This window comes from Micropterus dolomieu, linkage group LG22 (genome assembly GCF_021292245.1).
Source record: "Micropterus dolomieu isolate WLL.071019.BEF.003 ecotype Adirondacks linkage group LG22, ASM2129224v1, whole genome shotgun sequence".
Taxonomy (NCBI): Eukaryota; Metazoa; Chordata; class Actinopteri; order Centrarchiformes; family Centrarchidae; genus Micropterus; species Micropterus dolomieu.
In genome coordinates, this window is record NC_060171.1 from 295,028 (window position 1) to 308,077 (window position 13,050).

The 13,050-nt window shown below is 42.7% G+C and overlaps 1 protein-coding gene across 3 annotated transcripts in view; it reads right to left on the bottom strand.

Moving 5' to 3' along the window:
- Positions 1–13,050, bottom strand: part of ankrd27 (ankyrin repeat domain 27 (VPS9 domain)) — a 36,287-nt gene that overhangs the window by 20,346 nt on the left and 2,891 nt on the right. For all 3 annotated transcript variants that reach the window (XR_006822767.1, XM_046037371.1, XM_046037370.1), the window contains exons 2-6: positions 7,275–7,397; positions 4,422–4,532; positions 3,194–3,502; positions 2,738–2,797; positions 1,273–1,326 (exon numbers count right to left, since the gene is read on the bottom strand). Coding sequence is in view for 2 of the 3 variants with exons in the window: in XM_046037371.1 (XP_045893327.1) it covers positions 1,273–1,326; positions 2,738–2,797; positions 3,194–3,502; positions 4,422–4,532; positions 7,275–7,376 (636 nt within the window). In the remaining variant the exon portion in view is untranslated. The remainder of the gene's footprint in view (positions 1–1,272; positions 1,327–2,737; positions 2,798–3,193; positions 3,503–4,421; positions 4,533–7,274; positions 7,398–13,050) is intronic.

Below are 13,050 nucleotides of genomic sequence, written 5' to 3' on the forward strand. Positions count from 1 at the left end.
AAAGAAATATGATCACATTACTCCTATTTTAGCTTCATTACACTGGCTCCCAGTATGTTTTAGAATTGACTTTAAAATTCTATTGATCACTTTTAAAGCTCTTCACGGCCTCTCGCCTTGTTATATTTCTGACCTTTTAGTCCCATACGCACCAGCACGTACCTTGAGATCCTTGGGCAGAGGTCTGTTGTCTGTTCCAGAGTCTCGACTGAAAACTAAAGGGGACAGAGCGTTTGCTGTCAGGGCCCCGAGGCTCTGGAACAGCCTGCCCGAGGAAATCAGGAGTCAGTGAACTCTTTTACGTCTCCTCTTAAAACGTACTTTTATAGGAGAGCCTTTCCCGACTTTATTTGATTCTATATATATTTTATATTTATTTTAAACGTGTACTTTAGTCTCTCAAGTGTTTTCTTGCTTTTATCGTGTATTTTTTACACACACTTGTTTTTGAAAAGTGCTCTACAGATAAATATTATTACTGTTATTACAAAGTTCTCTTACATGATACTACTTTAATCTAACTATAAAGGAAAGAATCTCTGCCGGTCTATGAGTCTGTCCTTCGATTGTCTTGACAAACGTTTATCCAATCAAACTTGGCAGGTGTATTGCTGAGGACCTAATGGAGACAGACGCTCTGTCCACATCAGCCTCGCACATTTGCATCTACATCGATTTCTCCCAATTTTCAATTTGTCCCAATCTGTTTTTTCGCTACTCCTCCTACAAAGTTTGAGCAATCGTCACCGTAACTGGTAGAGATCATCTCTGTACCAAGCTGGACAGAGGTTTGCTGTAGCTGGCCCTCAACCTTTGCTTAAATATTGTGGGCAGGGCTTTTTTATTACAATAACGTCTGTGTGCCAAAGACACATTTGGCCAAAAGGTGGCGCTGTATCAGCATCATCTACCTACAAAAGGAAAGAATCTCTATCTTTCTGTCTTTCGCATAAAGTATCTCAAGAACAGCTGATCCGATCGACTTCACACTGGGCAGGTGTGTTGCTGAGGGCCTGAGGGCCTGAGGGAGGCGCAGTGTGAAGTCGATCGGAGGAGCGTTTCTCGGGAACGCCGCAGTGAGCACGTCCAGGAGCCGAGCCGTCATCCCGTCTCACATTGCCACGTGCCCAACAGGCTCTGTCGTGGTGTTATTAATGATTTTATCTGTCTGTTAGTGAGCGCTGAGATCTGTTTTTCATGTAATGTGCTTTAGAAACTTAAATTCTTTACAGGAACTGGAGTGTGATATGTAGAAACACCGAGGGAGGTTACCTCTACTGCCTGTTTGAGAAGAGTCATCTGAAGCTCCTGCTTCGCCAGAAGTCTCTGCAGAAAAAAGTAACACATTCCAGTGAATCCAGAGAAATGCATTAGTCACTGCACAGGAAGCAACGCAAGTCCTCCTGCTTCTATGATTAGGAATACAACTGAGATAAATCTGTTGGGACATAGATTCTTTTATTTGACCCCAGAGGGCCTAACGAGACATAAGTAGTATCACTGATCTACATGCGGTCTGTGTTTCGAGGGTGAAGAGCAGACTGAAACTCAGAGGACCTCAGATGGTGTAAATATCAGTGCTGAATGAGTCGTGATGTTGAACTGCAGTACATGATAGACAACTGTGTGACAAGCTAATGGTAAAAAATAAACATATCACTTCCAGCCAATAAATATGTGAAAATAGGGCCCAGGTTTAAAAGTAAAGCAGAAGATGGGCGTTCACGAGAACACTGAAAGACGCTCTGCTAGCCTCCTGTTCGGACGGGCCTTGAGGAGATGCCTTCTTAATGTGCTCTCAATGGCAAAATCTACATTTGTTGTTTGTCATGTTAAAAAAAGGAATAAAACTTTATCTGAAGTGAATATGAGGCTTCAGCAGTCTGACTCCCAAAGAGAAAGTCTTTCTTTTGTATAAAAGCCCCTTTGTGTTTCTTGCAGTGGGAAAATGGGATTTTGCATTAACTTAGTAGATACACTATCTACTTGATTTGATTGTGGATGACTAAGGAGGACAGTGGATTCTGTCCCCCATCAATTCCACTGAAAGTCCATTAGGCAGCAGCCAGTATGGACAGGAGCTCCATCTGCAGCTTGGAAACGTGTGAACCTTTCCATTATTTACATCCTGTTTAGTCCACTTCATGTGATTTATTAACCGGTTATTAATGACCTCTTTTTTTTTTTTCTGGATAAAAGCGTCAGCTAAATGAATAAATGTCAACGATGGACAATCGTGTTTTTCTTTTTTCTGAGCCCTTCTGGTACACATTTGCTCAAAAGCTGAGATTGAAAGTTCATTCTTGGCCTCAGGAACTTTATAGCCAACACGAACTAAAAGTCCTTAGAGAATATATCTGGATATCTACAACTACACGACAAATTTTCCACAGAAGACTTGTTCTACTGTGAAACTAAGGCAGCGACTGAGAGGACCTTGTTGCAGGACTGTTTTGTCACCTGCTGTTCCTTCGCTCAGGAGTATAGTTTCAATCTCAAGATCCCAGAAATGTAAAGAATGGAAATGATGCTTTAGACAACTGGCAGGTACAAGTGGGATCATGAGGGTTGCAAAGGATCCCAGTCATGTCCTCCAAAAGGAAAAGCTGCTTTACATTTTTATACCTAGTTGACCAATTATGTCACATTTCCGAATGTGACCTGCACCCAAACTGAGACACAGTCAATAAACCCAGCACCTTTCGTTATCTCCATCAGTCCGACAGATTCTACTTACCAGGCGAGAGTCTCTCAGCAGACACTGAAGACATTTAGTGTAAAGGCCGTTCACCGAGTCCTGAGTGGAGAGAGGACAGAAGGACAGTCAGTCCTGCAGGGAAGCTCTCTGCTGACCAAAAGTCAACTTCGATTCGACTCTTCCGGTTATAATCACTGTAAAATACACCCTAACAAGATATCTAGTTAATTTTTCAACAAAGACCTTTAAGTAATTATTAATTGAAACTCTTTTCCACAAAAGCTATGCGCATTTGAATTCTTCAGTAAAATGATTTGCTTTCTGCCTTTTCTCAAACACCTAAGCCAAACTGCTCCTGCATTTCTAAAGATTATTGATAAATTAGTTTAGAAAAACAAAACACAAAAACTTAAGCAATTAAAAAGGAATGAAGTAGAAGGGACGTGCACGGTGAAGAAGAGGAAGGAAGAATGAGGAAAAGAGGATTAGTCCTACGATGTGGTGTCGGAGTCCCTTCCTCTCCTGCTCTTTGAAGGTCTGACAGAAGCCCTGGATGAATTTGTCCAGTTTCTGGGCGTGGCGACCCAGGAACTCCCTGACGTCCTCCAGGCTCTTCAGACAGTAGGGTGGCGGCGGGCCGAGCTCCTCCGGGCTCGGGTCCACCTCGACGGGCCTGGAGATGCACAGCATGCTGTAGCTCTGCTCCTGGTCGTTGTAGAAGGTTTCCTCAAACAGGATGGGGATGGACGCCGGAGCCGGGAAGCCGGATCCCAGCAGGACCTGCCTGTCCTGGATCCTGACCTCCTGCAACACATAACCCGACCAACAGCTCTGGTGAACAGGCGCACAGTATTTATTAAGTGAAGGTAAAGTAACCAAATATACTGTAAAGACCAAAAGCAGGCGTGTCCATCTCTCAGTCCTGACAGACTTCCTGTCGATGGCTCTGATCCCGAAGCCTGAAGGTTCCTACTGGACACTTATATCCTTAAAATCACACATATATAGTTTCAGTTTTAAAAAGGCTCAGTAATTTCCTAAAACAGCAGGTCACTGTGGTTTTAATTCAACCAGCTCGTTGACTGAACAATGTGAACAATGGCGCTCTGTGGCTCAGATGCAGAAGTATCATGCTGTGAGACAAATACTGATTTTTCCCAGCCTCACTCTTAATAATGTGACATAAAATAAATAGTTCCTTTATAAACCCCCATCGGGGAAATTCAAGAAAGTCCTATTTACTAAATAAATTTTTAAAAAATGTGTTAAATATATTGAAAAGTAGAAAAACTCAAATGTAAAAGTACAAAAAGGCCAAAACTAGATTGAGGGAGCTGCTGTGTCGAGCTGCCACTCTCAAGATCAAGTAGTCTGAGCTCGTAATGTAAACCGCCGGTTCATTCACACTTTTGGAAATTGGCCAGTAGAAGCTTATTATTTTTTAAAGCTCAACGGCCAAAAAGAAACAGAAAGATTTTGAATTTAATTACGATTTTGGAACAGCCAATTGGAGCCTCTTGTTTTAGCCTCAGTTTTAGGAGTTGGAGCAGCCAACAAAAGCAACATGCGTTTATTCAGACTCTACTGAAAATAACAACAATAAGTTGTTTTAAATCTATTATCTATCTTCATGACAGGAAAGGTTCCGAGTTGTGTTATCCTGTGTTCTGACAGAAGACTTAAAGTGCCTCTGATGATGTCTATAAAGTGAAACCAGACGAACCTTTCCATCCACAGTCCGGTATCCATCCTCCACAGGCTGCAGGACGTAGCTGTCGAACCGAGAGTCTGAGGAGCTGCTGACGCTCAAACTTCCACAACAAGGCACCAGAACCTGCAGGGGACAGAAAAACATTCGACTTTTACACTCAATTCATTAACCAGTCAACACATATTTAACCTGAGCCACCACACTGCATCCGCTCCTTCTCATTTGTTTCCTAGTTTGTGACTTTATGTGTTGTGTTTGCTTGATATGTAGGGTGTTGAGAGATCTGCAGGGATGCAGAGCTGTTGGAGAGAGATGTCCACAGAGCCTACGATCCTCTGACCTTTCCTCTGGTGCCACCATGAGCTTAATGTTTGTGGTTTTGAGTGGAGCTCTCCACAGCTGTTGGAGGGATCGTGATGAAATGTGGTTCAGACGTTCATGTTCCCCTCAGGATGAACCGTACCAAACTCTGGTGACTTTTCATCGACCGCCCTCATCATCAGGTCCAACATTTTGGTTCATGACGAAATACATGCAGAACTAATGAATAATGACAGCCTCATCTCTGCTTAATGCTAATCCGTGCACGCCATCCAGACTTCCTTTCATACTCTTGAAACTAGAACACAAAAGATCAAAACCTTTGGTCACGAGCCAGAAAAGCTTGTGAAAGCAGGATGCGACAGTATGCCTGTCTTTTTGTTGCGTCTTGTAGAACTGATTTGCCAGGTCAGCAGTCTGCTGTCAAATGCTCATTAGAAGCTCTAATCCAGTTACAAGTGTTTCCCTGCTGATGTTTTGACCGCACTCAGATCATCTGACTTTCCAGAGGAGACCTGCTGAGTCAGAGCTGCTGCTGACTGCCTTTCGAACATCTAATCCTTATCAGCTGAGGTTTCAGGCGTCTTGACAAGCTACAACAGGGTTTAGAGAGCAATTATGCAGTCGTTTAGGTCATTTGATAGTTGTCCATTTTCTCTCTGACTGAGCTGACTGGAAAAACTCATTTATCCCTCACGCTTTGAAGCCCCGAAGTGACGGCTCGACCCTCTCTCAAGACAGGAAGTGGTCCGACAGCTAAACATGTAGGTTTACTTTAAAAAACGAGCCGAGCTTGTCGCCCGTCTCCTGATCTGACGCATTCGTTTAACCGTTTTACTAAGGAAGCCGTCAGTCCACATGTAGAGACTGAACCAAGATCCCCGGTGGTAAAGAAAATACCGCGAGCCAGGTTCAGGTGTGATGAGGACGTTTCGTAGACCGATGAAGACTCAGGCTGCACTGCCTGGTTTGATGAGACCCGGCCGAGCAGATAAAGTGTGAACACAGAAAGCAAACACCAAATCTGAAGGTTACTTCCTGTCTGGGAATAATTATCCTTCCTACATCTACAGAGATTCACAAAGTGTCCAAATAAGGTTATTGTTTACCCCTCTATTACACAGGTGTGAGGAGTCTATCGGTTCAAGTCAAGTCCTTAAGCCACGAACACTTTAAACACTTTCTACCTGAAGACAGTCAGCCTGTCTGCACTGAAAGAAAATAAAGATACTCTCGGACTCGAGTTACACCTAACAAATGTTCAACATTATCAACTCAGCAGAGGAGAGACAGAGTCTGTCCTAGAGCACTGGAGAGGCCCTGATTCTCACCTTTGGCTTACTTTAGCTCAACAATTTACCCAAACACCAAACAGAAATTATTTCTTTACACATGGAATACTAATACTAAGAAATTCTAAGCAGCAGATTTAGCGATAGAGGATGACGTGACGGGTGAAATCAGGTGCTGTAGAGTTTTGCTGGAAGGGAAACTGGCACATTTGTGCTGTCTGCTCACAGCTGCAACCTGCTCCGGGTTCGACGGTCACCACAGCCAGGTCACCTAAAATAGATGGTCGCTAAATAAAATCTGGAAGACTGAAGGATGGCAGGTTAAGACTTGACACCCAACAACACGGCTAACGTCTCCACCAACGTGCACAGATTTTTTAGCATTGGCAGCAAAGAGAGGAGAAAAACTGAGCACAACACAGTGGACGACACCCCCGTACCCCTGTAACAGACACAGACTTTCATCAAAGACAGCTTGCTTTGCTAAGTTACAGTGCAATCCAGGCAAAGTGAAAGAAGCTGAGAGACAATGCTAAATTTGAGAGTAACACAGACTATAAACTGGACTTCAGATGAACTGTAGCTCTGCACTAAATCCTGATGAAGTGGGCTGTAATAACAGCTTCTCTCACAGCAACGTTGCACTACTTTAACATTTGCTCACCCTGTTTTGTTTTTATTCATCTTTCTCTTGACTCTAAGTGCAACTCCATTAGTCCCAATTCCAGTCGTAAATATCAAACTAATAATAATTTGTTTGCCATTACTGGACTGTGACAGACATGTCCATTAATTAATTCTACCCACCATTACTAATGAGATGTTTGCTTTGATTTAGTTGGACATTTCCCAAATACAATACAAGACTATTTTAGGCTTTTACATGCTTTTTTAACGTTTATTTAGGCACTAATGTTGGTTCACTGAGCAGAAATGTCTTTTCTGGATGCGCCCTGCTTTGTTCAAACATAATTACACGCCTGGAAGGTGCTGCTGGGCAATCAGGGATTGGATTATGCTCACGGCTCAAGTTAACCTTTAGGCCATTGTAAATTTGATTCTCAGTCCATTTCTGTGAAAAAGACTTGCTGCAGATAGATGATCCATTAACTGTAGACACGTTCTTGTGAACTTGTTCATGAACGCCGTGATTTTCAGTCGTGGCTGTCAGACCACGCTGAGAGCGTCCTCTGTGCTTCTGACACAAACAGGCTGGTTTAACAACTAAAAGGAGACGACGGGTGGGACTCACAATGCCGTGGAGCTCTGCCACTCGGCTGCAGAGGTCCGGTCTCTGCTTCTCCAACGCCACGTAGAAAGGGTTCTTCAGGATGTTCTCATCATACACAGCCATAAGGAGCTGGAAGTCTGGATCCTGGAGAGGATAATGGAAGGAACCGATTAGCATGATTAAACAACGCTTCAAGGGCCGCTGTTTGGGAGGCTCTGATGGGAACATGGCGTTTGCTTAGTGAGCTGTAGGAAGGACTTTGATCAATGGTGTCTGAACTACATCGATTATAACATATTGTACAGTAACTGTGGGGAAACTGGAACAAACATTTAGCCGTGTATGATGGTTGCTAAAGATCCAACACAAAGAGAGATGTTCTTATATCTGAGTAGATGGCATTTGGAACAGGAACCCAAAGTTTAAAAGAAAGAAGAGACCTGATGACGTTGATGGATGAAAAGCTAAGCGATCCATCAAAGTTATTAAAAGTCATCGTGAGGGGATCATTTCTCCTCCAACTGTCACATCAATCCACCCAATAGTTTCATTACATTTAACTCAAAAGTACAAAACTCTGCCTCAGGATGGTGCAGAAGACAAAGTCAGACCATCGCTGCCATTTTCAGCAGAGCCACAAACATCCACGACAGTGTCTGCCGAGTTTCCAAACAAACAGAAGATCTGTTGAAGAGCTTCCTCTCAATAATCAATTCTCATTCTTTCATGTCTCCAAATTTATCCCTTTAAGCCCAAATACATGAATAATATTCAAAATAATAATATTATCCACTTTGTTTGAATCAGTAAATGAGGTTGAGGCTACCAGACAAAACCTGCCTTTCAGACTGTTCTCCAGATAGAGTTAGTGTTATCTTCCTACTGTTGACTTTCAGTCCTGCAGAGACGGATAACCACCCCGTCTTAATGTGCGCAGGGTCCCGCTATCCTCCCCACAACAACCACGTTAGAGATCAAGCTCTCTTCTCCACTGCATTATTACATCTCAGGGACTTTTCTTCCATCTTCAGGAGTGATTTTAAGAGGAGATTTAATGAAGATGACCTCAGGATCTGGATCACAGTACGATATCTGTCCTCGAGACAGGAAATGTGTGATCTGTCAGCTGTGACTGGCCTCAGGCTGAGCTGCAAAACAGTGTTTCATTATTTGTTTTATTCAAGGTCATGCTGTTCGCTTAATCGAAAGGCTCAAGCGTGTACGGTGGCCATATTAAGACTTGTGCGTTCAGCTCCACACTGTCAGACTTGGCCAACTTTCCTTTTATAATTCACAAACATTCGGGCAGCTCTCAAATATTTCAAATGTCACTGAATGATGTTAATTAAATTCAACTTATCCTTCGTTTTGGGAGGAAATCTGTTACCCAGGACAACTCGCTGTGAGAAGCTCCTCTTGTGCGGACAGACGATAACCTCACTCAACCCCGGATTATCTCTTAAACGGTGAGACCAATGTCTGAAGTATCCCATTCACAACGTTTAGCATCATTTAAAAATGGAACTTTATAAATGAATTATCAGATAAAGGGGGAAACAGGTAGGATTTCTTTAATGGATGGGTCATGAGTTTACCAAAACTTGTCATTGTTTTTCCAGCAAGTGAAATTCTCACTTTCACGCAGCCGGACAGTCACAAGCCAAATGTCTTTGTGTGTTACTGCAGGAAACTGACCGCGGGTGTGTTTGTGGTTACAGTTTCTTCCATCTGGACGTGTTGTGCAGGCGGTGTGTTCTTTACCCTTCGGTGTTCCCATATATACTGTATATTTAATGCTCTTTCACTTTTATTATCATTTTAACTGATAAACCAGTCAATCAGTCCACACAGCAACATGTGAACATGATCTCTGGTTTCAATTTTCAGGTTAGGGATTGAAAATATAATACTAATAATCATTAGGTAATTAGCAGTAGCCTAATCGTGCGTCCTACTGTTGCCCATAATGCACTGCTTGATGATATTCACCATGTAAAATGTTAATTCTGTGCACAGTGCAAAAAATGGCCGCGTTTGATTTGAGACAAGTTGAAATTCACGCAACTAATGCTGCGTTCCAGGCAGGGCTGGGCGATATGTCAGAAAACATTATCACGATAAAAAACTTCACATCATTTGATATGGATAATTATCAGGATAAATGTCAAATCATTATTTCTCTCGAGTTTTAAGGCTGATTTTTTTGAAGAAACCAGATGGTTAATGGTGGTTTTAAACTTTTCTTTATGGTCAGAACAAACACGTGATGCCAAACAGAGAAGACAACAACAAGATCTGATTCGTTCCCTTTTCCTCAACAAAATAAATATCTTAATAGAAAAATGAAGTGCTAATTCGTTTGTGATTCAAATTTATTAAATCAAACATTTATTGAGGAAAATAATTATCATTTTTGTTTAATTGCCCGGCCCTAATTCCAGGCAACTCAGACATTCGTGACATCCACCTAAAAATCGTACCACGTAACACCACTTGAATTTGAAGTTCAACTCAGGGAAACGAAAATGTACCCCGACTTCACAGGAAGCAGCTGAAAGACGTCTCACAGTAGCAGCTCTCATGGAAGCACACGTTGTAAATGGCAGACCATAAACTAAAATGGGGCATAAAGTATATTTTACCTGTAATTAATTAAAATAATATATGCTCTCATCATGCAGGGCTGGGCAATAAAATAATAATAATAATTATCGCAATTTAATTAATGATCAATATATCGTCAATTAATATTTGGTTTAATTCATTTGAATCACAAACAAATTAGCACTTCATTTTTCTATTAAAATATTTATTATTATTAAGATATTTTTTTTTTTTGAAAAAACATTTTATCATAATGAATGTTCTACATCAGAGCTGTGAAGTGATCCACTGTTTGGCATCAAGCGTGTGTCACATTCGAGCCATAAAGAAAAGTTTAACCACAATTAACCATCTGGCTTCTTCAAATTTGACTCAGGAGCAAAAATCAGCCTTTAAACTGGAAAGAAATAATGATTTGACATTTATCCTGATAATTATCAATATCGAATAACGTGAAATGTTTTTATAACATTTTTGTTATTATGGCCCTGCCATCATGTAGTAAAACCTGTTCTGCATGTAAAGTGATGGAGAAATATGTTGCCAGTGTTATTAAGTAGCTGGTTACAGTAAACAATCTCTGAATGTAAATGCTCTGTATTTGTATAGCGCCTTTCTAGTCTTTTTGACCACTTCTTACACTACATCTGCATTCACCACTCACACACATTCGTACACTGGCAGAACAGCCGCCAGGGGCCGTTAATCGGAAGGTCGGATTGAACCGCCGACCTTCCGATTAACGGCCTACCCGCTCTACCTCCTGAGCCACCGCCGCCCCGTGTGAAAGTCATTTTCTCTGCAGTAAGGTTATTCAGGAAAACATCATATACACCATTTACTAACTTTGAAGGATTACCAACTGAAGTAGCAAGACGGGTCCACAGGCAGGGTCAGCCGGTCACTGCTGAAGCATCATATTGTCACATTCAGCCGTCATGCACCTGGAAAGCTTTGAGGTCGCAGCATAAGCACACAGCGTCCACAGCGTACTCCACGGAAGTGTACTAAGGGACGAAGCTGAAAGTCTACAGCCGTGCTAGCAGATCTGTGAGGTTGTAGCAAGGCTCAGCAACGCGTGGGGGTTAGCGTTAGGGTTGCACAATATATCGACTCAATATCGTTATCGCACGGCCGGTTTCCCTGTCACATGCAAGTGTGAGGACATGGGTCCGCTACACAAACATACCCTATGAAGCGTACCCATATAAAAAGAGCTGACCACGTGACGTGTCTGCAGCGTGAGTGAAGCGAGGGAAAAGAAAGCAAAGTAAGAAGACGAGTGCGGCTCAGGGAGACACAACAGAGCTGGAAACAGGAGCCGTCAACTTCACATATGTTTAAGGATCGAAATGAATATTGTTATCACGATATTCTTGATCAGTATCGCAATTTCACATTTTGTCAATATCAAAGTTAGCGTATTAGCATTCTAACAAATTAGCAGAAAACAACAAATACAGCTGGGGCTGATGGGAATGTCAGTTTGTAGGAATCTGGTCATAAACCAAAGCGATGGACAAATGCTGACCTGATGATTGGGGCCCTGGTTAGCTCACTTTTGGTGTTCGTGCCCCGTGTACTTATCGCAGAAGCTCGGGTTTGACTCGGCCCTTTGCTGCATCGTGCGAAAACCTTGTTGAGCTTGTGATGCCTCTTAATGAACGTCTGAACCAAACATGACAATAGTTGGTGATATTTCACTCAGAACCAAAGTGGACCGACCGACGTGCTGCTAGCAAGGCTACAAAACTAACGCCACGCTTTTTATTCCTATTCAAGATACACCAACATCGATTTAAAAAGCATTTCATTTGCCCATCAAGGAGCAACAACCGAGTCTGTAAACAGCACGTTAATAAAATACACAGTAAGTCATAAATTATCCAAGGACAAGGACGGCTGCCTTGATTTTAACCTTCCTTGGGTAAAAAATGAAGCTCAAAGAAATCGTGGCTACAAACACGACCATAGAAATTTACATTTATTCATTTAGCTGATGCTTTGATCCAAAGTGACTAACAAATGCTATATACTTCAGAGGTCGCACGTCTCTGGAGCAACGAGGGGTTAAGTGTCTCGCTCAGGGACACAGTGGGGGATTGAACCCGGGTCTCTCACACCAAAGGCAGGCGTCTTATCCACTGGACCATCACCACACAGAAATGAGCAGGTTTGTCCATAAAGTGGGTGAAAGCTGCAGCGATTAATGAATTAGTTTTCAACTCTTAAATTAAACACCAACTAGTATTCTTGATTAATTGGTTTGAAGTCACAATTCTCTGATTTCAGCTTCTTAAATGTGAATATTCCTGAGGGCACCTGAGGGCATCGTTATAAACTTTACAGCAATCTGTCATTCTGTCCGTTAAGCAGCTGGAACAGCTACTTTCTCCTAGACTGATCTATTTCAGCTCCTCTGTCCACTCACAATCCTAAACCAAAACGACCATCATTAACTTCTTTTAAAGCTCCGACAGCTGATCCACTCACCCCATCACTCTGCTCAGAGATCAGCTTCATCTTCACTCAGCTCCAGTGCACACAAACCGGGAATGAGTTCAGCAGAGCAGACGCACACTCCTGACACGAGGCCGCGCGGGCGGGATGAAACCGAGGAAGCAGTCACGTGACCCTCGAGGTCCTCGTGACCTTACAAGTTTGAATCTAACAGCGTATTTAGTGGTGCAGAGGAATGTCCGTGCCCTCCGGCCCAGCACGCCGTCACATTAAACTACAGTCACTCAGCTGATGAGCAAACACCCAGCAGAAAGGAGAGTAAAGGTCAAACATCCACACCAGTTGCCTCATTGATTGAATCAAAGTGTACGGATCAAGACTGCACTTCCGGGGAGCCCTGCTGACCTAATAGCTTAGCTTCAAATACGGATTGTGCGCCTGAACAATCAGCTACCCTGGAGAGAGACCAGTCAGTGGTCATAATGTTATGGCTGATCAGAGTATATCACTTCCACATCATCACATATGGACGCATGGTCAAGACCCGTAGGCGTTACAGGTAGGTGTGGGACGGCGTGCTGGTTAGCTCAGGTGGTACTCAGGCTCAGTGCTGCCGCAGAAGCCCGGGTTCGATTACAGCCCACAGCTCTTTGCTGCATGTCGCTCTCTCTCTTTCTCTCTCTCGCACATTTCCTGTCTCTTAGTAATACATTAGTAAGTCTCTAAATATTTC